At 32.0% G+C, this 21,258-nt stretch overlaps 2 protein-coding genes across 2 annotated transcripts in view; one reads left to right on the forward strand and one right to left on the reverse strand.

Annotated features, from left to right (window-relative positions):
- side (motor axon guidance molcule sidestep) overlaps nucleotides 1-21,258 on the forward strand; it is a 225,977-nt gene that overhangs the window by 80,925 nt on the left and 123,794 nt on the right. The gene's annotated exons all lie outside the window — the stretch shown is intronic.
- Nucleotides 8,590-9,443, reverse strand: LOC143919222 (uncharacterized). The gene is made up of 4 exons (XM_077441433.1): nucleotides 9,360-9,443; nucleotides 9,104-9,256; nucleotides 8,856-9,017; nucleotides 8,590-8,742 (listed from the first exon to the last, which is right to left on the reverse strand). The coding sequence occupies exons 1-4, from the start codon at nucleotides 9,423-9,425 to the stop codon at nucleotides 8,590-8,592; spliced, it is 534 nt and encodes a 177-aa protein (XP_077297559.1). The 5' UTR covers nucleotides 9,426-9,443.

A 21,258-nucleotide genomic window follows, 5' to 3' on the forward strand; every position in this document is an offset into this window, starting at 1 on the left:
TTGTCAGACTAAACTGTATTAATGTTAAATGTGTACAGCCGTTTTAACAAAAGGAAAGTTAATAATTGGTTGTAATATATTTAATTATTGTTTTGTTTGTTTTTGTGATTGTATCACGTTGGCTATCGAATATACATTATTGAATGTGATATATCGATTTAATGATTTTAATCAGTTTCATTGAGACGGCAAGCATACGCTCGTGTTTTGTTTATAGTTAATATATTTATTAATAATATAGTTTGATAGGTTTGACTTTTGTTTGGGCTACTTTAATTTGAATAACTTCATTAAAATTATCGAATATATTATATTATACATATAAGGGTTATGTTATGTTATTTATTTAAGTTTTAGTTTATTCTATTTTGGCATTACAGGAATCCCTAATGCACCACAATGTCGAAAAATACACAGAGATGAGAAAAATAAAAATACATACATATATATAAAGATAAAAAATACAACTATACTTAATTATAAAAAAAAACAATAGCATTATAATAATAGACAATAATGTCAAAATATCAAATTATAAAATACAAAGTAGGGAACTACAGCCAGTATCAATTCATACATTAGATTAAATTATTAAAATAATGATGAGCGCAGGCTACCAGACAAAAAAGTTAAAATAATCTCCGATACTCTACGCTCACTAAGAAGTCGTTGAGATATCATTGAGAAGTAGGATATCTCTTGGAATAGGAACCATTCGATTAAGAACTGTGCGAGGAGGATGTCCATCAATGATGAAGTCTAACACGCACATAATTATTATATTAGGGACATAAAGTCCCAAATGTTCCAGCAACGATGGTAATAAAATTTTAAGTAATTATTGAAATTTTGCAATATTCTTAATGAAATAATTTTACATGTGTACTTCGGATTATCTTATAATGGCAAACTGCATACAAATTTCCCAACTACAAATATAATACGTATGAAATTTTATTTTCATCTTACAGTAACATACATATATGTATGTGTGTATTGAGCACTCATGATTTTGTAAACTTAAATCAATTTAATGATTGAAATATTTGAAAAAAAAAGTCATGAAAATCGAATGAATGTTTCAAAAATTGTATTTTTACATAATAACGATATTGACTTTGATGTAAGTAATTTATTGAAGCATACAAAAATTATTATAACTATCCCAAGATTTTAGCGATTTCTTTTGGTTTGGTATGAACGAACATTCTCAGACACAGAGCTGTAACGTTGCCCTTTATAAAGCGATGTTCTATTTTGAAATCCCCATACATGACCGGTATGGTTAAGTCAGTGTCTAAAGAGTAGTTATTCGTCACGTAATTTCCCTTAAAATAAATAATCATCGAGTTAAACTTCAACATAAAAATTTGTAAGAAATTCTCACGAAACTTACAGGACATCTCTCTGGTTGTTTTATCGCCTTTTGTATAGCCTTTACTTCATAGCAAATTCTCACACATTTTATTCTCACCACCATTTCCCCATCTATGTAGATGCATATTGAACTTAATCAAATAGAAATTAAATATGATTTGCAAAAAAAGCTTAGTTTACAGAAATGAAGGAATATGGTCGTTTTCTTCAGTCGAAAATGGTATTTCTATATTTGTATCGATTTCCAAATGAGTTATATTTACTTTATGGACATTAAAACTGGCGTGGACATCCAAAGCGTCTTCTTCACATTTTTCCAATCTTTTTTAACGTGATATCCGCTGAACCCTTAAATAAAAATAATACTTGACGTATTTTATTTATTTATACGAATTATTATTATCAAAAACTGCGCTAAGCTCCATAGTAAAGTAATGATGGAAATCCGTCGTATAAAGTTTAATATTATCGAAGCTCTCAGTAGGGAAAACTGTTTAGAAGTGAACCAGTTTTTTTATTCATATCGTTCAACATAATCATATGTAGATCTAATTGTGTTTTGAAAATTGATATTTCTTTTATTGTTTTTAAATAAAAGAATATGTTTGATTTTTTTGCGTATTTGTTTCAGTTGCATGACTAATTATATTTGGAGTCGATACAAATTTCATTTAATACACATTCACCAGAATAATGTTTTAATATTAATAAGAATATTGTTTTAATCAGTCACAAATTGTATCTTCCTGTCACAGCTGTATATATCTTCCTGTTTTTTAATTGAAATTAATTACGAACATTATTTTTCTTACTAAAAAATCCCCCGTAACCAAAAAATTGTGTATGAATAGAATGAATATGGAAATATTCAACGGAATTGACATTTTATAACCAAACTTGTTACAATCACAATAAATAATGAAATTACTCTAATTATACGTAGCAATTTAAATTGAATAAATAAAAATACTGTTGAATGATTTCGTGCTCAGAGTAATTAATATTGTATATGTAAAGGTAGAGAATGAAGTCGAAATAATTAGATGACATTATAGCTAGTAATTATATGATGCATATATTTTCCCGCATTCATTATTTATACAAAACCCGTTATTATGCCATTTATTTTTTCATTTAATAATATAAAACTATTATAATATTATTAAATACTAGTGATTTTACCCGGCTTTGCACGTTATTTGTAATAAAAAACTGCTTAAAACATTTATTTGTTTTTTTATTCCTGAACTGAAACAGGAATCCCAAACCGGAACTGAAAACAGAATCGGGATCTTGATCTGTATAAAATCCGGATCCGGAACTGAAAAAGGAATCCGGAACTGGAATTGAAAAAATAATTTGGATCCGGAGCAGAAAAAGGAATTGAGAACCGGAACTGAAATGTAAATCGGGATCTGGAACTGAAACAGGAATCCGGATCCGGAACTGAAAAAGGAATCGGGAACCGGAACAGAAGCAAGAATCCGTATATGGAACTGAAAGAAGAATCCGAAACCGGAACTGAAACAGGAATCTGGATCCGGAACCGAAAAAATTCGATTTTTCCGATAGCGTCACGTATGTTTCTACCCAAAACTTACATACAAAGTCTCTTTCGAAATTTTATATACATATACATATATGTAGGTATGATTTACATATTCACTGTTTGTATGTACCAATTTGAATTTAGGAAAAGAATATCATCTTCCAAAACAAAAAATATTTAATTTTAAGAATAGAATCGTATTTTTGGAAATTCATCCATTCGGCATAAAATTAAATTGTTGATATAAAATAGAATTTTAGGAATAAAATAGAATTTTTCAGATGTACATATGTAATTAGAATAAAAAACGAATTTCATAGTTTTATTTACGTAATTACAATTCTATAAAATGCATATGTTACATATAGCCATACAATAAAAATAATTATCCCAAAATTGGGTTTTAGGCACCGTATTTGTGAACACTCTAGTAAACTGAAAGTTATCTTTCATATATAGTATCAAAAAAACAATATTTTATTATTTTATTTTGACCTTTTAAATTATTTTCACCTTCTTGATATTATATGTTTATAAAATATATTGTGATTTTAAGTAAAAAATTAAACAAAATCCGACAGCCGAAAGTAGAACTTTTTCTTGTGTAAGTTTCCCTAGATTTATGCTCAATTTGTATTGAAAATTCTCTCATGGCCGGTATGTATGAACAATATACATACCGGCTTTTATACTTCCTATATTCCTCAAATACATAGATAAAGTCATGGGTTGGTCACATCCAATTTTTTTTCATTTGTTACGCATAATTTTAATTGGTGTGCCTACCGATTGTTAAGTTCAATAAATATTATACGTATTATCGAGTAATAATTCACCGTCGGTCGTTGCCGATCGATGACCTATTCGCACCGGTATTAGCTCTTCCATAAATAATATCTAATTAAAAGTACCTAAACGGTCTTAAAAAAAATCTGTCAACAAAGTTTGTTCCTGTAGTGCTATTTTTTAATTCGTACTTATAAAATATACTCAATATACTCATAATAATCACATAAAATATCATTTCAAGTTTCAAGTGGGTAGTCCGTACATTCTCGTACGCAGAGTGAATTTCATAGATTGTCAACCTTTAGTTCAATTAAATTTGGCAATCATGCAGTGTTGCGCATCTTGTGAAACGAAATTTTCTAATGGTGTTCAATGTGGTATTTGTAAGAGGCACTATGATTTTGATTGTGCCAACATTACGGAAGGCGGCTACAATAGATTGGGAGCTATGAAAAGGGCTGCATGGAAGTGTCCACGATGCCGTAATCCACAAAGTTCTCAGTCTTTGACCGAGTCACCTTCGCCGTCATTTAATACACTACTTAAGGATATCCTTGATATCAAACGTAGCATTTCATGCCTGCCGTCGCTTGCAGAAGACATAAAAACGCTAAAAACTGATATTTGCAACCTCAAAGCGACATGTGAATTTAACAGCTCAAAGATTATTGAGGCTGAAAATAGAATAAGTGGAGTAGAGGATAAAGTAAAAGACATTTACAGGGATCTATGTACTGAGAAAATCACTACCAATGATATCAAAGCTCGACAAAATAGCTTTGAAACCAGATCGCGTAGTAATAATATTGAATTGCAAGCTGTACCCGAAAAGCGCACTGAGAATGTAATAGATATTTTCAAAAAACTTTGCAAGACTATCTCGGAGCCGATGGATGACAACTTAATATTATCCTGCCACAGAACTGCTAAATCAAACAAGAACAGTGACCGCCCTCGGAACATAATAGTAAGTCTACCAAGTTCACGTCACCGCGATCGTATCCTGTCTGCTGTACATCGCCACATTCGTAGTGCGCGTGCTACAAATCAACGTGACAACAACTCAGCTCTACTCAACTCTTCTCACTTGGGCATCTCTGGTACGCCCGTTAGAATATATGCAGCTGAACATTTATCACCAGAATCAAAATCACTTCACGGTGCCGCAAGAGCTACTGCCAAAAAAAATAATTATAAATATGTATGGGTTAAATTTGGTAAAATATTTATGCGTAAAAACGACAAATCGAACTCGATATTTATTCGAGATATAAATTGTCTTGCTAATATTAAGTAATATTACTAAATTTTTTTTTATTTACTAAATTTTTTATTTACTCGTGTAATATATAACTCCTAGATTCGTAGGTTTTTCTTTATTTTTTCAAAATGTCAACAGATGTAAGTCTAAAATTTCCAATATTCACCTTCAAGTACTTGCCAATAATTTCGATATCATCTGCCTTGCGGAAACAAACTTTGATAACTCCATATTTAGCGAAGAATTGTTTGATAATAGATATATAGTTTACCGTAGAGACAGAGATGTTTTGAATAGCTCCAAAAAGGAAGGTGGAGGTGTCCTCCTAGCTATAAAAAAACAGTTTACCTCATTTAGGCTATTATCTTGGGAAAGCACTGTTGAAGATCTTTGGGTTAGGATATATCTAAATTGTAATTTTATTATTAACATTTGTTTAGTTTACCTACCCCTTAACTTAAATAATAATCTTCTACAAGCTTTCTATGATAAATGTCATGGAATTTTTTATAATACTGATACCAACCATGAATTCATTATTGTTGGTGATTTTAATATACCTAACATTGTTTGGTCAAAAGACTCTAGTAGCACTAAAATGTTAATAAACAATCCTATTGATTCGAAATCGTCCTTGTTATTTAATCTTATGGCTTATGGTAATTTATGTCAATATAATTATATAAAAAATTTTAATGGTCGTATTTTGGACTTATTCTTATGTAGCTTTGAACCATCTAGCTTATCTATAGCATGTCCAGTTAGTAAGTTGGATAAACACCATCCAGCATTCGATGTGCTCTTAGTTGTTAAGAAGATAAAATATTTTAAGCCCTTATGTAATAACATTGTACTGAATTACAGAAAATGTAATTTTGGTAATTGCAGAACTAATTTATCATTAATAGATTGGTCTGATCTTTTTAATAATTTGAGCATTGATGAATCGGTCAGTGTATTTTACAACACATTATACAGTATTATTGGTGACAATACACCTACAAAGAAGATTGTATCTGACACTGGCCGATATCCAATCTGGTTCAGTAAATCATTGGTGAAATGTCTCAAGGAGAAAGCCAAAGTACATAAAAGGTACAAAGTCTTTGGTAATCCCAGAGATTACGACACCTTTGCATTATTAAGAACTCGCTCCAAGAGACTGTTGTCCAAATGCCATACTGACTACTTGTCATATACTGAATCCCGCATTTCATTGAACCCTAAATGCTTTTGGTCTTACACCAAGTCTAAATGCAAGGGTAATTCTTTGCCCGAAACTTTAAGATTTAATAACATTTGTGCCTCATCTGGCTTAGATATGTGTGAATTGTTTTCTGAATATTTTTCATCTGTGCATAACAATGATATGTGGACGCTCACATTGACAATTGCTCGTACTGCCTTGATAAAATATATGTTGAAAAAAAGGAGATTACTTATGTCCTATTAAATTTAGATGTAAATAAGGGTGCTGGACCTGACGGCATACCTCCATACTTTATTAAAACTTGTTATTTGGAACTTGTGGAACCCTTATTTATAATTTTTAACAATTCTTTATCTGCTGGTGTATTCCCTTCTAAATGGAAACTAGCCAATATTGTACCTATTTTCAAGTCTGGCGATAAATCACTTTGTAATAACTATAGACCAATAAGTATCTTATCCTGTTTTGCTAAAATTTTTTAATGTTTAACTTATAATCATATTTATTCTCATGTAGTGCCTAAAACTGCACAGGAACAACATGGATTTGTTAAAAAAAAATCAACCGTTTCTAATCTTATTGAATTCACTACCACAATTTATAAATATCTTAATACTCGTACACAAGTAGATGTTATATATACAGACTTTCAAAAGGCTTTTGACAAGGTTAATCACGGTTTGCTAATTCGTAAATTATCTAAATTTGGAATTCATGGAAATTTACTTAGATGGTTAACTTCTTATCTTAATTTGAGAAGTCAATTGGTTACAATTAAGGGTTTCTCATCTGCCCCTAGAATAATCCTTTCAGGAGTACCTCAAGGTTCTCACCTTGGACCACTTCTGTTTATTATTTTTATTAATGACCTAATCCCCCTACTGAAGTGTCAATGCTTACTTTATGCCGATGATCTTAAGGTTTTCCATCCTATCAATAGTGAGTCGGATTGCTTAAAATTACAATCCGACATTGATATAATATCTGAATGGTGTAATGTAAACCTTATGCATCTCAATATTTCTAAATGCTTCTCAATGACACTTTCCAGAAATCGTAACCTTATTGACTTTACTTACAATATTAATAACGTAGATCTTACAGCAAAAAATTGTGCCAGAGACTTAGGTATACTTATAGATTCCAAACTATCATTTAATGAACATATTAATCATATTGTTACTATAAACTCTTGGGATTTATTTGCCGAGTTGCGAAGCCCTTTAAGAATCCCCATACTCTGATTCTACTCTATTACAGTTTAGTTCGTAGTAATATGGAGTATGCCTCAATCATATGGTCTCCCTATTACCAAACTCACATTGAGCACTTAGAAACAATCTAGAAGCGTTTTTTGCGCCATTTATCCTATAAGACTGGTCTTAAAAAACTGTTACCATCTTATAATGACAGACTTTCTTTTTTCCATATTGCAAGTTTGTCTCAGCGTAGAAGGGTTTCTGATTTGTTAATTTTATATAAGATTGCTAATGGTATTCTTGACACATCTGTTTTAAGCGAGATTAATTTTAACGTTAATGCCCGATTCACCAGATGCACAAATCTTTTTTATCCACCTATTTGTCAAAGCAACACCTCTTTCAATAGTGCAATCGTTCGTATATGCCGTATTTACGATAGCTTAGATGATTGTCCTGACCTCTTTAGTGACTCTTTTAGTATTTTTAGGAAAAAGGTGAAGAAAATAATATGTGGTTGATTTGCTTCTTCACCCTTATAGTATTTCTTTTTCTTTTTTACTTTATCTGTATCTTTTTCTTTATCTGTTTCTTTTCTTTTTTTTTTTTATCTTGATGTTTTTGTAATTTTACTTTTTTATATCACCATGTGGTGCTCACTGTAAATGGAATATTATATTTTTATTTATGTTTATTATTATTTTTTGTCTCATTATACAACTTTCTTTTTATATTTTATTCTGTATGTGTGCCTATTTAAATAAAATAAAAAAAATAAAAAAAATAAAAATTATATTTTGATATTTTTTTTTATTGAAATATCAGTGTTCATGAATCGATGTTGCATAGTAGTGAGTTAATCTGAAAAATATATTCTTAAAACCACTCTTAAAAACTTATATTTCTACATACGTAATACATGTATATATGTACATATGTATACTATATAGTATTTGTATCCATTTTATTAAGTTGAACAATATTTTCATTGAATTATATAGGGTTTTACTGGGGTATACAAGATCTTCATGTCCTTTCTTATATACATATGTATATATTTCCATATCCATTTTAGTTTTTTGGGCCCATTTACAATTTAAAGGCTTTAAGCATTTTTGGAACGAATTTTATTTAAAATATAACATGTATTAATTTTGAAAAAAATATATATAATCTTTGATAATAATTATTTTATATAATTATGCTATTTCATCTTCGGCTTACTAATGATAAATACTCTGGTGCACAAGAATATTACCCCATTTTTAGTTAACGAAAAATCGAACATAAAGTCTCCATATAGAAATGGAAACGTCAGTTCTCCTGAATACTCGAAATTTTCTAGTATGTATGTTCCCTGCAACACACAAATGTATCAATAATTACAATTTAATAATATTATACATGCTTATATATTTATATTTTGATAAATTAAAAAATATATATATGTATATATATATAAAAATATACCGCCGCCAAAGGGCAGCTCAAAGGCTGTTTAAGCAAATTTAGCATATAAGACGTTAGATTAGGCATGGCTGTCATCATGAAATTGCATAAATTTTCGTTATATACTTCGAATGCGTTTGGTTTCCAGCCTCCATCTCCCCATATGGATGCCGACAAGTTTAGCTAAGACGATAGTAATATTTTTGATATATGATTAAGTCTAAATATATGTTAAAGAGTTATATCAATTCGAAACGTAAAGGACTTACCGCAATTGTATCGTCGATAGGAAACGGACTGGAAAAATTCATATTTGTACCTTGAGTTGTTCGGTTTATTCTATGTCGTAAGAAAGTGAACTCTACACCTAATAAATCCTCACCGCACTGCTCTAATCTTTTTATTTGGAACTCAGCAGGTCCCTGAAAATTTTTATTTTAAAAATTGAGCCCACTATTGTTTACACTTTAACATGTATATGGTCATAAAATGTATGATATTAATTAAAAATAAATTAATAAATACCAAAAAGTCAGAGGTGATTCCTATGACGAATATTACGAATAAAATTCTTCTCAGCAATATCAACATTGTAAGTATTATATATATACATGTGTATTAATGATGAATACTCACATTGAATAATGAACGAACATCATTTTACTGTTAATATATCCATTTTTTCATACCTGCAAACCTATTGTAATAGTTTTGATTGTATCAAACATAATGTTAATTATATACTCGTAAATACAATACTCTTTCAGATTTCAATAATTATTTTAAATGCTTATTATTACATACCTCCTTTTTGACTGACTTGTTTCCATTTCATTTAATACTATCTTTCATTACTCAAACCAAGATTTAAATAAATCAAAATTGAATATTTGATGTACATATAAATTGTACTGTAGATGACTTTAATGTTTAAAGTTTACGTTGTAAATAAAATTCACGGATGTGAATTGCTTATTTTTAATAATATATAAGCTATTATTTACTTATTTTTAATATAAGCTCATATTAAACAACTTATTACTTTATCTATGTACGTAGTTTTTAATACAAGATTATATTAAAGAACGTTAAATGTCTATGTATATGTATAAAAAAAATATTTACACAATAGGTTAAATCAAATAACGTACATATGTATGTATTGATTTTTTGATTTTTAAATGCTTTTTATTATTACGAAATTATGTTCACAATACATCTTATATCTATTTTAATAGCTACTGATCTACTGATCATTTTCTATTTTACAATTTTAATTTAATTTCGTTAGTAATCACAGTATTATATTATTCTAATGTTAATCTAAAGCATAATAGGAAAAAGAGCTCAAAAACCTATTTACAATCCTTATAAATGTTCATAATACATCTAATACATAATATTAATTAAATACTATCTAAAGTCGATGACCTAAAGCAGATTGTGTTTAGGTAATCTGTGTTTATACCTGAAGGGTATAGACATTTTATTGTAATCACCGAGACTCTTCACAAGTGTGTTAGTATGGTTATTAGTGATTCTTTCATAGAATCTACTGGTTAGTTTGTTAGTAATGTCTGTAACAAACGGAATATTATATATAGCATGCAGTTTTTTCAGGTTAGTATATATGGGTGTATTATAAATTATTTTAAGGGATTTATTTTGTATTACTTGGAGCTTGGAAAGGTTAGTATTCGAGGCGTTATTCCATACAGGTGAAGCATAGGTTAATAATGGTAATATGAGCGCGCGATATAATTTTATTTTATTTAGCGTTGATAAAGAACTATGGCGATTAAATATTGGATATATTGAGGATATACCCCGCATCGCCTTGCATTTCGCTGCCTCAATGTGAGGTGCCCATCTCATTCTTTTATCAAACGTTACTCCTAAATATTTTATTACTGACTGCCATTTCAGACTTTCTCCAGAGGGGATTTTCAGATCTGAACTTGGCTTATGTTTTCTAACACTAAAGAATATGGCGTCTGTTTTGGTTTGATTAATTTGAATTTTCCACTTAGTGAAGTGTTCAGTCATTGTTTTAATTGCAAATTCAAGATTTTTAAGAATAGTGTCTGGTTTTTTGCTACTTGTGAAGCAAGCTGTATCATCTGCATATAGGGCTATGTGACAGTTTTTTGGAATAGGTATGTCATTTATATATATGGAGAACAAGAGTGGGCCAAGCAAGCTCCCCTGCGGAACGCCAGCTGCGATTATTTTTGGAGACGATAATTCATTATTTACGCTAACCACTAGCTTTCTACGAGTTAAGTACGATTTGATGATGAGAATTAGGTAGTTTGGTATTTTGTTAATAAGGAGCTTATGAATGAGTCCATCGTGCCAAACCGTGTCGAAGGCCTTTTCTATGTCGAGACATACCATTCCGGTACTTCTCTTCATATTAAAGTTCTTCGTCACGTTTTCAGTTAGTCTTGTTAGTTGTTGGGTCGTGGAATGTCCAGTGCGAAATCCAAATTGTTCATTTATTAATTTCTTATTTACGACTTTAAGTAAACGTGTTTAGATTATTTTTTCCAGAATTTTTGAAAGCGTGCAAAGTAAGCTAATGGGTCGATAATTGGCCGGGTTTTTTGAGCTTTTATCGGGCTTAAGTAAGGGAATTACGTTGGCTGTTTTCCAGTATTCTGGGAAATACCCGGTGAGTAAACATGCGTTGAATATTTTAGATAGTGAGACTAAAGCTTTAAATGGAAGTTGTTTGATTGTGATGTTATCTATTGAATCTCGCCCAGGTGCCTTTTTATTTTTTAAATTACGTATTATATTTTGGATTTCACACGGATGCACCAATTTTATATTTTTAGTACTGTTAGTGGGAGTTTTTGTGATGATTTTAATGGACCGGTTGACTTTATTATGCGTTGGTATGTGATTGTAATGTTGTGTGAGTGTGTGATGTTTTTGGAAGGATTTTGATAATAGTTCTGCTTTGTCGCAATCACGCGTCACTGAGATTCCTGCATCGTCTAATGGAGGAATCGAGTTTTTTGTCCTGCGAATCGCTTTAGCTAATTTCCATAGAGAGCCATCAACTGAGCTCAATTTTTCTAATTTTTTAGACCAAGCTTCATTTTTGATTTCTTTGATTCTAATTTTAATTTGATATGTGAGCTTATTAATTAATGTTTTCAATGCTGGATTTTTTGATGTTTGCCAAATTTTACGGAGTTTATTTTTACTTTTAATTAGATTTGCAACAAAGTCAGTTATCTCTAATTTGTGTTCAATGTATTGTGTCTTAGGTATGTTAAGGTGTTTGGATCGAGTTATTGATTCCGTTAGGTGTATTATGGAGCTGTCGATTTCGGTTTTGTTTGTGAGTGTGGTAGAAGTTAGAATGGTTTGGTTATTTATGTACGACTTGAACTCTCGCCAGTTAGCTCTCCCGTAATCCCAACTATGCTTGATGATTTCCTCGGGTTTCCCGTCGATTGAGAAGATTATCGGGAGATGATCAGACGACAGGTTTGAAGGGCATTTGGTGTCGATATTTTTGGGCAGTTCTTGACGAGGACAAGATCTAGTGTGGATGGTTGTGAGTTATTTGTGGGATAGTGTGTGTATGTATCCGGATGAAGTAAGATTGGATCTGTTAGTTGAATGTATTTAAAAAGAGTTGTGCCTTGTTGGTCAGTGTTTACGCAACTCCATAACGGATGTTTGGCATTAAAGTCACCAGCTACCACTACCGAACTACCAATGTTAAATATTTTGTTAAGATCGGATGCCAATAATCGTTTTTGGGGAGGATTGTAAGCGGATGCTACTATGTGACGGGTGTTGTTAATTGTTAGTTCGATGGCGGTTAGTTCTAAATTTTTTAGTGGCGGAGTTATTACGCGACAATGTTTAATTGACGATTTTATAAAAATGGCAACTCCCCCTCCATGCTGTTCTCGGTCTTCGCGATAGCAGTTAAAGTTAGGTAGGTTAATACGGATATGAGGTTTTAAGAAGGTCTCGGAGATTAAAACTATGTCAACACAGTACTCACCGATCGCCGACTCTAGTTCGTCAATCTTATTCTTAAGTCCACGAGCATTCCAAGCTAGAATGTTCAGGCGCCTCCCGTTAATTAAAGACATCGAGATATTCGACAAGCATGAGTGCCAGCTCTAGTTTGTTGGTGCAACCGCTGGCCTTGGCACGAATCTCCTGGAGGATCTTCAACATCTTCGTCATAGACGCCATGGAAGTTAGGTCTGTTGTTGGTTGAATGTTGGGATTGGTTGGTTGGTGGGGTTTTTTAGGGATATTTGGGATATTTGGTGAAGGAGTTTTAATGGTCGGTAGCTTTGGGAAGTTATGATCGTTAACGACCGGGATATTTTGTGGCTGCGCCACTGGGAGTTTCCAAGGGTTGGCTTTGACAATTGATGCTCGATTCTTCCTCGATTCCAGCATTTTCAGATAGCTCTGTCTTTTTGGACAGTCTTTGAAGTTAGCGGGGTGAGATCCTGAACAGCCTGAGCAGACAGCAGGGGTAACTATTCCTTGATTGCATTGTGCGGTGAGGTGAGTGCCGGCACATTTGACGCACTTGGCCTGCCGATTGCAGTTTTTCGCAGCGTGTCCATATTCTTGGCATCTGAAACATTGAGTAATATTTTGTGATTTACTAGTATATTTAACGACACTGACCTTTGTGTAACAGATGTACCGGATTTCTTTAATCTTCTTTGCCGATACCGATGGCTCGAAGAACACCAAGTATAGCTCGGTGGCGTTACTCCTAGGCTCCTTCGTCTTCATCTGTATGACTTTGGTTACAGGGAATCCCTGTCTGATGATGTCATCTTTAATATCAGCTTCCGGCAATTTCGGCAAGCCACGTACGACACTTTTTATTTCCTTTTCCTCCTTCCTGGAAAAGGTATGGAATTGTCGGTCTGGTGTCAATCCATCCCGAAGTTTTAAAAGTCTTCAAGACTTTTACATTGTATCTTGACATTATTTTGACCAATGTAAGTCATTGTGAAGTCTTTTATAAACTTCTTGATCGACTCGATCATGCTGCCGTGAGTGCCAGTAGCTGTCATGATGATGGGCGGGATTCTTCCACCGCTTCTGGGGACATCGGAAACTTCCAAGAGCCCTTCAAATTTGTTTTTCTCCTGAATTTTAAATTCAGGAGCAACATCTTTCACGTTCTTTGCCGTATGTTTTGGAAACTGCCACTCGGTCTCCATCTGAGCGGTCTGAGAGCAGCCTGGTTGAGGAGCTTCGGTTGTAGTTATCAGTGTCTTCTTAATTCGCTTTTTCAGGTTGGATCCTCGCATGGTGCCAACATGTGTTCGTTTGGTGTTCGTTTTGTGGGGGGTGTTTGTGGTGTATGTTAAAAGGTGTGGGTTTTTTGACGGTATGGCGTATCGCTGTATTATGAGCGCTCGCACAGAGAGTACGTCTTCGGCACGTCCGTTCTCACGGAGCGTCGAGAGACGAGTGGATGTATGTATGAAATTATTAACTGATACCAATTTTATAAGGAGAATATGTAGCAAAGCAAAACTTGAGATCTAATCTGAAATTTCCATGTAGCCAAGGACTTTTATATTTCCGTCGTATAAAATTTTTCTGACTGAATACGTGCCCTAAAATTAGACATGTTGTTGTGACGGTTCAAAAATATTATTCACGTAATTAAAAATGTTAATTAGGGCTATAATGAGGGACACTTTTGAGGTTATTTGAATATACTCATGAGCTATTTTAGTCGAATTATGCCAAATTTCATTATGAATTTGCAAATGTAATCTTTGTACAGGTCTATAGAGTTTGGCTTCCAACCTCCGTCACCCCATTTTGCCGTCGAAGTGTTGACCTCGGATTGAAATAGAATTTTAAATATACTTTATATGTATATATTGTTTATATTTGGATTCAACGTGTGTGTTTTAAATTAATAAAATAAATACTGCAACTGTTTCGTTAAATCGAATGGAATCGTAGACGTTAAGACGATACCTTGAATATGCCCGGTTGACTTTAGGCATTTCAAAATCAATTTCAGCACCTCGATCTTCTGAAAGTTTTTGTTAAAAAAAAATCTTACCATAGATTTCGGTTCAAAATAAAACTAAAATGAATGAGCGAATGATTTATGAGCTATTTTATAAATAATTGACGACTTGTCGTAATAATTGCTGATTAAAAAAATATTGCACCAAAGTCATATTACTGTGTTTTAATACAATTGACCGTTTCGTGAACGTTGAACATTAATCGTTTCAGATTGTATCAGATGACGCTAACGGTTGATTGTTTCATTGAGTTTTTCAGTGATCAATTGTTACAGTGTCAATGATTATTGACGTAACTTTGACCTGATTTATGAACGTATGGATATTTTATTGTCATAAATATGTATGAAAAGTACATCGTTCAATAAAATTGAAATTGATATAATAAAAAATATTTTTAATAGTTTACCGAACATTTGATTAAAATAATTGTTGTGTATAAAATTTTAATATTGTAGTTTTAGATTCACTCTTTTATGATGGCAACCGATACCTACAATATGTTTAATTTATCCATTATATAATACATATGTACATATGAGCATCATCAATGTGCGTATGGAATCTGAATTGTTTTGAATATTTATTATTTAATATTTTATTGGAATATTATCATTTTGCCACATACAAGTATGTAGGAAATCAAAATTTTACTTTATAATTTTTTGAATAATAATAGTATGTTGTTTTCGAACGTCTTCATTTTTATTTAAATTCTAAATTATTTTTAATTTATTTTATTTTATTTAATTATCATAAGCGTATGTAAATTAGACAACTTTTCAAGTTGTTTATTATTTTTATGAATGTATAGAGAGTACAATGAATGCTAATAGAAATATTACATTTGTTTTCAAATTTGCAATAGTAAAACTCGTATTAGCGAAAATAATATAATATATTTCAATTTTTTTAACAGTTTCATTTTGTATGAGATTATATATTTTTTTAATTGTTTTTTTTATGGACTACAAATTCTCGATGTGATTCGTTTCGTATATTCCTAGTCTATTTTACGGGCTAAGGAGCTCCTCACGTACAGGGTGGTTCGTAAAACTAGTTTCTGTTTAGCACTAATAAAAATCCACGTCCTGACTATTTAACTGTCAGTGGACATTAACCATTCGCCGTGAACTTTCAGCCATTATATGTATACGTAATACGTTAAAAAGTTTATTTCGAACCTTTCGAAGGGGGAAGACTGGTGTCGTATTTACTTTGGAATACTAGGAACTTAATTAATTTCTTTAAAAATAAAGACTGCATTGAAATTATTTAAATATAATTCTCAAAATCATATGCATATAAATAAGAATCGCCAAATCAACGTATTATATATGAAAAATGTATGAGAATTGAATTTATAAATGAAATATATAATAGTTTGATTGATTATTTCCTAATTTATGAACAAGAAAATCAATTTGGTGTATAAAAATTAAATTTAAGTAATATTTATTTAGTATTATAATATTTTAAATAAAATAATTAAAAGTATTGTATATAAAATATTCCTTTAAAACTTTGATATAATACATAAAGAGAGATAAGCATTATCAATTTATTAAATGAGAAAACGTATTTGATATATTGATAAACTTGGCAGAAACCTTTATAATGTTTTAATCTTTAAAATCTTTATAAAACTAAAAAAAAGGTTTTGATCTATTTTTGCTTTCTTTTAAGGTCATATTTTGAAAATGTTTCAAACTTTTCATTACTGCGATAACGATGAAGTTTATTCTGCAAGTAAAAATTTTTTTTAAATATTTATAGAAAAATATAATGATAAACATTTTTACAAATAAAAAACCAATGGCTTTTATATTTAAATAAAAATATGAAAAAGAACGAAAATTGGCTTCTTTTTATTTACGTTTTTTTCAAGCAATTCAAATAGCATAGATAGTATACAATATTATACTACAATGAAAATGGTGATTTTTATATAAAAGAAAATGATATTTCAGTATCTGCATCAATTGAAAATAGGAACTGCGACATTTAGTAAAACAAATCCAATGAAAACCATTTTTTTATACCATTAAGTATATTTTTTTATAAAAATTAAATAAATATGTTTTTGTAATATGTACATTGTAAGATTCGGTTTCTTATGCACACTTCTTTAACCTTAAAAGTCTCACAAAAATGTATGAAATACAATAAATATGAGAACACAATATATGTATATTTTTTATCTCCAAAAATTATAGTAATCTGAATTTGAATAATGGTAGTTTGAAAGTAAAGATAGTGTTATTTATCATAGTTGACAGGTTTATGTCGTAAAGCTCACTGTAATTGGGAAGAGTATGAAATACGTATATGTATAGTTAGAACGAGAGAGGAAGTAGGAAATTATTCAATAAATCAAAGGTTGTCATGATTTTTGAACTTCAATATAGAATTGTGTCTATTTATGTATCATATACATATGTACATACTATGGGATATATTTTATAAACTAAACATATTTAAAAGATGGAATTCTAGTGGAATCTTTTTTAGATAACTGGTCCGCTTTTTACGTCAAACAAGCCTAGTGGTAAGTATGTTATGCTTTCGTGCAGAGTGTCACGGGTTTATATATATATATATATATATATATATATATATATATATATATATATATATATATATATATATATATATATATATATATATATATATATATATATATATATATATATATATATATATAGATATATATATATATATATATATATATATATATCATCATCATCATCATTTACAGCCACTCGCCATCCACTGCTGGATGAAGGCCTCTCCAACACGCTTCCACCCGTCTCTGTTTTGCGCAACACTCATCCATCTCACCCCGCACATTTTCCTAATTTCGTTCACCCATCTTCCTTGCGGTCTTCCTTTTACCCTTTTGCATTCTCTCGGGTACCATTCAAGCAATTCTTTTGTCCACCTTTCGTCCATCCTCCTAGCTACGTGACCCGCCCATTGCCATTTCAATCTCTTCACTCTATCCACTATGTCCACTACTCTTGTCATACTTCTCACCCACGTGTTCCGCTTTCTGTCTTTTCTCGTTATGCCAAGCATACAGCGCTCCATACTTCTTTGAGTGCATTGGATTTTATGTAGCATCTTGGTGTTCAGTGTCCAAGTTTCACATCCATACGTCATCACTGGCAAAACGCATTGATCAAAGATCTTTTTCTTCAGGCAGAGTGGCATTTTTGATTTAAAAACAGCATTCATCCGTCCAAATGCACTCCATCCTAATTTCATACGTCTCTTTATCTCTTCATCTTTATTACCAGACATGTCAATTATTTGACCTAAATATAAATAATTATTTACTACTTCTACTGGTTTATCATCTAATGGGATGCTATCAGGCATGCAATACCTATTGAACATTAGTTTGGTCTTATCTACGTTAATTTTTAATCCTACTTTTCTACTTTCCCTGTCCAGCTGTGTTAGTCTGTTAAGTAGGTCAGCTGAATCACGAGCTATTAAAACTATATCGTCTGCGAACCGAAGGTGACTCAAGAAGCGACCGTTGATGCTTACCCCGGCTTTGTCCCATTCCAAGTTCCTGAAAACTCCCTCAAGCACCGCATTGAATAACTTGGGCGAGATTGTATCTCCTTGTCTTACTCCTTTTCTTATGCTAAATCTATCTGTACCTGAAAAAATTTTAACCGAAGCTGTGGCATTCTTATATATTGCAGCTAACAGCCCCACATAGGGTTCCGGTACTCCCTGTGTTTGTAGAGCGTTGAGTACTGCATTGTGGCTCACTGTATCGAAGGCTTTCTCATAATCGACGAAACCTAGGCACAATGGCCGTTGATATTCGTTGGCGCGCTCGATTAGTTCGCCAACTACTTGGAGGTGGTCCATTGTGCTGAAATTTGCCCTAAACCCTGCCTGCTCTATAGGTTGGTTCTCGTCGAGGATATTTTTCAGCCTTTCTGTAATAACCTTCGTGAAGAGCTTGTAGACCGCTGAAAGTAGACTAATGGGTCGGTAGTTCTTGATATCGCTTTTGTCGCCTTTTTTGTGTATTAAAATGATAGTTGCGTTATTCCATCCTTCTGGTATAGCTTGGTTCTGGATGCATTTGCTGAAAAGCCTAGCTAAGATATTAATTAGGGGGGGGCCGCCACATTTTAGTAAGTCAATGGGAATATTATCTTCCCCTGGGGCTTTACCGTTCTTTGCAGTTTTTAGCGCGGCCTCTACTTCGCTAGGCAATACTGCAGGAACCCTTTGGCCGTGTGTCGATTCCAGAGCGGGGAATTGGCCGTTGTCGTTCTCGTATAGTTTTGCATAGAACGTGTAAACTCTGTCTATGATTTCTTCTCTATTCCTAATTATTACTCCGCTCTCTGATCTGATTGCGATCATTTGGTTTTTGCCTAAGAAAAGATCCTGTTTGCACTTTTTCAGGCTACGGTTATTCTTAATGGTATTTTCTATTAGCTTGCTGTTAAAATCCCTGACATCCCTGACTATTCTCTTTTTAATTTCCTTATTTACTAGATTGTATTCTTGCTTATTATTATCCCTATCTAAATTCCTTTTATGCTTAATATATATATATATATATATATATATATATATATATATATATATATATATATATATATATATATATATATATATATATATATATATATATATATATATATATATATATATATATATATATATATATATATATATATATAAATATATATATATATATATAGTACCTGCTTATAAAGGGCAGGTCGCTCACTGCATCTCCTCGACGCGTTTGTTTACCATTGTTATAGTCAAGTACCAGTACTATAGTCAAGCGCTGTCAGTTCCGAGAACTCTAGCGGGAAGTGACCGAATGCCATTACCGACCACTAACTCCATTCGGGGGTCTCCATTGTTAGCCGACAGCACTTAAGCCTGGAGGTAATCCTCGAAAACCAATTATAACGGCGGCTCCTTTAAGCATATGCTACAATATTTAATTAATGTTAAGATATTCCACTAAGATTGTCATTTAGCAAAACTAATTCTTTTGAAATGTAGTATCATTGATTAGTCCATAATGTACTTATTTCGCGTATTTCAACATTAACGTATTTCGAATATGAAATGTTTAGCATTCATATTATTATTTCATTGATGATTTCCGCGCATTTCTACAACCAATTTTAATTTATTCGAATTTATTTAAACATTATTTTTCTTTGGATTGACTTTTCCAGTCGATTTCAAATCAAGTTTGTAATTAAAAATTGTTATAATTTATTTTTTGTTTTTGTTTCAGGTGAGATATTAAGTACCGGTCATAAGAAATAAATTATACGCGTAAGTCACAATTTCCTCACACAAAGTGAGCATTTTAATACGAAACCTGCACGCCACTGCACCGACGACTTCCACACATACAGGGTGCACCATAATTGATACTTCGACCCTAGTTTATTGCACCAGTGGATTATTTTTACTTTGACGACGACAAAATCGTTACGCTCTCTCTTACGACCGTAATTGAAACGTCATTTACCTTTCACGATTATGCACCCGCGGGGGACAAATTAAAACATCAAACCGCAAACGGTGCAATTCGACCACAATTTAATATTATTATTTTTAATTCATATACCTGTGTGCAGTGAGTACTCTGCTCACGTTCCACCTTTTTCGGAACAGGCCACGTTTCGCATGCAGAATCTCTAGCGATGCGTCCATGCGTGCACTCTCGACGTGTGCACGTGTGCTGCAGACAATTGCACTAGCCGTATATTACGGCTCTTGCACAGGGCTAGTGCAAAAGTCGTGGTATGCGTGTGACGGGTGCACCCTGTCCGTATTACTGCTGCTAATGTGAATGTCATGTTTTATAGGTATGCAAATTTAAGATTAAACTACTGCGTTTTGGGACGAGGTGGATGCTGGACGGTTAAAGTCGTTCGTTCGGAAGATTCAGTTGAAATTTCATTTAGACTGTTTGAATGGTATGACAAATTTTGGGAATTAACATTTATTATTTGATTTACATAAGTGATTCATATACCGGAATCATACCATCTCATTTTGCTGGACCAATTCAGATTTGGAGTAAATTTGTGACGTAGTTTAATTTAGTAGTGAATTTCATGGCCGGTTTCACGTTATTTTACAGATTTGTCTTTGATCAATCCTTATTCAATTCATCATTCATCATTGTCTCATTTTTATCAGAATCTGAAAGAGTTTGTTCAATCCTAAGATCCTGATAACAGCATTTTTGATACAAATTGAGTGCAAATGTATGGAAACTTGCACAAGACAAAAGTTCTACTTCCGGCTGACGGATTTTGTTAAATTTTTTTTATTACTTAAAATCACTATCAGTA

The sequence above is a fragment of the Arctopsyche grandis genome, chromosome 11 (assembly GCF_051622035.1).
Source record: "Arctopsyche grandis isolate Sample6627 chromosome 11, ASM5162203v2, whole genome shotgun sequence".
In the NCBI taxonomy this organism is placed as follows: domain Eukaryota; kingdom Metazoa; phylum Arthropoda; class Insecta; order Trichoptera; family Hydropsychidae; genus Arctopsyche; species Arctopsyche grandis.